Below are 2,840 nucleotides of genomic sequence, written 5' to 3'. Positions count from 1 at the left end.
AGTTGAGTTGAGTTGAGTATACATCAATTCAGGGACGTACTGGGCCCAAAATATGGCCCAGAGCCATTCGTCAATGGCGGCCACTACGCACCAAAAACTAATCGCTCATGGGGATGGGGAGGGTGTTTGGGGGATACGGGGGGCTGATGAAGTGCAGTCATCATACACTGAAAAGTTGTCATTGACGGGCCGTCATGCACCGAAACATAGTCCGTGGGACCATCACACGCTGAAATGTAGTCGCTGAAGGGCTGGTGCGGCCGTGGTAGCCAGGACCAGCCTGGAAATGCACAAGCCGTTTGGAGAAATTCACACAGATTCCTGAATTTCCCAATGGCCACCATGCCCCTGCTTCAGTTGATGTTGTGACTGAGAAAGATTCAATGATTTGACTTCGGACTTGCTCCACCCAAGTAAGGACTTTACTTGACTTGCTTGAAACTTAGTAGGGATTCCAGTTGACTTGCTTAATTTTTGTCACAGAAATTTCAAACATGAAAGTCAAGACTTGAGGCAAAGACTCATGACTTGTCCACGTGTGACTTACACCTCTGGTTAAAACTTTTACATTTGGAACGTCTGTCTTGGCAGAGAACGAGCAGGGATTCGAACTTCGTCTCTTCTGCGAATGCAGCCAGAGGAGCGGCGACGCCACTTTCAGCTTTTCCATCTCTGGGATCGATAGCGACCGGAGCGACATCGGAATCCTAAAGGAGCAGACCCAGCAGCCGCCCTTCATCCTGACCAAGTCCATCCCACAAAGTGCCAGTGGCCAGCTTAGCTCGCGGAAAAGGCGCTCTACAGACACCCGAGACACGTGCACTGCGTAAGTCAACCTTATTGTACCATGATGTACAGGGATCGAGTCAAAATCCAGAATACACCAACGTTTCCCAACCTTTCTTGAACCAAGGCACCTAATATGAGAAAAGTCTAAAATACTGTAATAAAAAAAAGTGGGGGTACAGTAAAGTAAATCATACGTTTCCAATGCAGCCAGACAGAGACTTGCTGCGTAAGGAGCCTCTACATTGACTTCAGGAAGGACTTGGGCTGGAAGTGGATCCACCGACCGACCGGTTACCATGCCAACTACTGCATGGGTTCCTGCACCTACATCTGGAATGCTGAAAACAAATATTCTCAGGTAGGGAGCAATGGCAGAAGCTGTCCAATTGGATAAAGTCTTGCTTTCCCACGTCTGTGAATCAAAATCTGGTTATCTTCACTGCATGAAAACGGGAGGTGAATGCAGCAGTGCGCCACTTAGATGTGCTCAGCACTGCAAGCTCTGGTACACAAAGTTCATGAACCATCAGAAATCACTAACCCCAATCGGGGACTGTTAGTGGGCTAAATATAGTCCATTTTAACGGCAGAAACTTTACTACCAAAACTTTCTGAGGACTATTTTGTGCTTACATAGAAACTATTGTATACATTTCGTTCCAGGGTTACTTATCAGTGTCAAAAGATTATCCATAGAAAGATAGTACTTTCCAGAGATACCAAGAGGATTGATTCTGCAGCGCTGTTCATATCTGATTGGATCCTTGCAAGTCCAGAAACGGTATGAATTAGGGACTAAAAGTTCTGGAACTGGCGATGGAAAATTATAAAAGGTGAATCAAGGCAAGTGGACTGGGCATGTTCCTTGAAAAAGTTTCATGTGTGGTTAACTAGCTAACTATGTCTACACCGGGAAAAGAATGTACATCTCACTTTCATCCTCCAGTCAGGACTCTAATCGTTTTTAACCATTATTTACTCTCCTGAATAGACTTGTGTATGCATGAATGGCGCAATACAAATAAACTTCTAAACACCTTGCCCTCAGATTCTGGCACTGTACAAGCACCACAACCCCGGAGCGTCGGCCCAGCCGTGCTGCGTCCCGCAGGCGCTGGAGCCCCTTCCGATTCTATATTACGTCGGCAGGCAACACAAGGTCAGCCCGTGTAACATTTCACTGTCAAACATGAGAGAGCACCCATACCCTGTAATTAATAAATAGCTCTCTTTGGATTTTAGGTGGAGCAGCTTTCCAATATGATTGTCAAGTCTTGCAAGTGTAGCTAAATGATGACGAGGCTTGGAAATGACGAAGAATCTCACTTTGGGAACACCGATGGTGAAAAGGAGATCCGAGCAGGAGCTCTAGGAAGTCACCCATCGCCATGTTGGAATCAAACTGTGATTCACCTTCCATTGATGTCATTAATAATAGTGTATATAATGTTTCCATTATAGTCACGATTTTTGAAAAGGATTAATTTATTTTGGGATGGACAGACACGTGCAAGTGTCACATCAGGACCCAAGTGATGGCCACTGGACGATACATGTCTGCCACCAAGGTCATGTAGCTGGAGGCATGGAAAACAGCTGCTGTTGTTTTGAGGGACATTGCAGCAGGTGTGTTTGCAAAGGACGACAGGCGAGCACACGAGGGATGCTTCGCTCCGCGGAAACTCCCTCCCACTGAGAGCTTTACTTTGTTTTTTCAACCCATGTCAAGTGTTTAACGTGTTTTTATGTTTTCATGAATGAATGTCAGCTCAGCGAACTGAAGCTTTTTTTCATGCTGTCAAAAATAGACTTATTTGCCACCATCGCCAGTTTCTATTTCTGGTTTCTTCATCTTGAGACTTTTTTTTTTTTTTGCACTATAGTCAACCCTCGCTTCACAACAATTGTAAATGCTTATAATTGTGTATAAGGAGTTTAAACTGTAAATACATCACAACCTATGATCCCAAAACACTCTAATATCATTTCATTGAAAATAAAATGGGTTAAAGAGGACTTCTTTTTTTTTTTTAAGCTTCTCCCCAGCATAA

General features: G+C 44.5%; 1 protein-coding gene across 1 annotated transcript in view; it reads left to right on the top strand.

The window, feature by feature from the left end:
* The window catches only part of tgfb1a (transforming growth factor, beta 1a), a 19,769-nt gene extending 17,155 nt beyond the window's left edge, over positions 1-2,614 (top strand). Inside the window, exons 3-6 of the mRNA XM_019861312.1 lie at positions 592-826; positions 997-1,147; positions 1,838-1,948; positions 2,032-2,614. Coding sequence (XP_019716871.1) covers positions 592-826; positions 997-1,147; positions 1,838-1,948; positions 2,032-2,079 — 545 coding nt within the window. The 3' untranslated portion in view covers positions 2,080-2,614. The remainder of the gene's footprint in view (positions 1-591; positions 827-996; positions 1,148-1,837; positions 1,949-2,031) is intronic.
* The last annotated feature ends 226 nt before the right edge of the window (positions 2,615-2,840 follow it).

This window comes from Hippocampus comes, unplaced genomic scaffold, assembly GCF_001891065.2.
Source record: "Hippocampus comes isolate QL1 unplaced genomic scaffold, H_comes_QL1_v1.1 scaffold122, whole genome shotgun sequence".
In the NCBI taxonomy this organism is placed as follows: Eukaryota; Metazoa; Chordata; class Actinopteri; order Syngnathiformes; family Syngnathidae; genus Hippocampus; species Hippocampus comes.
Note: the sequence above shows the minus strand (reverse complement) of the source record. Positions and strands in the feature narration are given on the sequence as shown.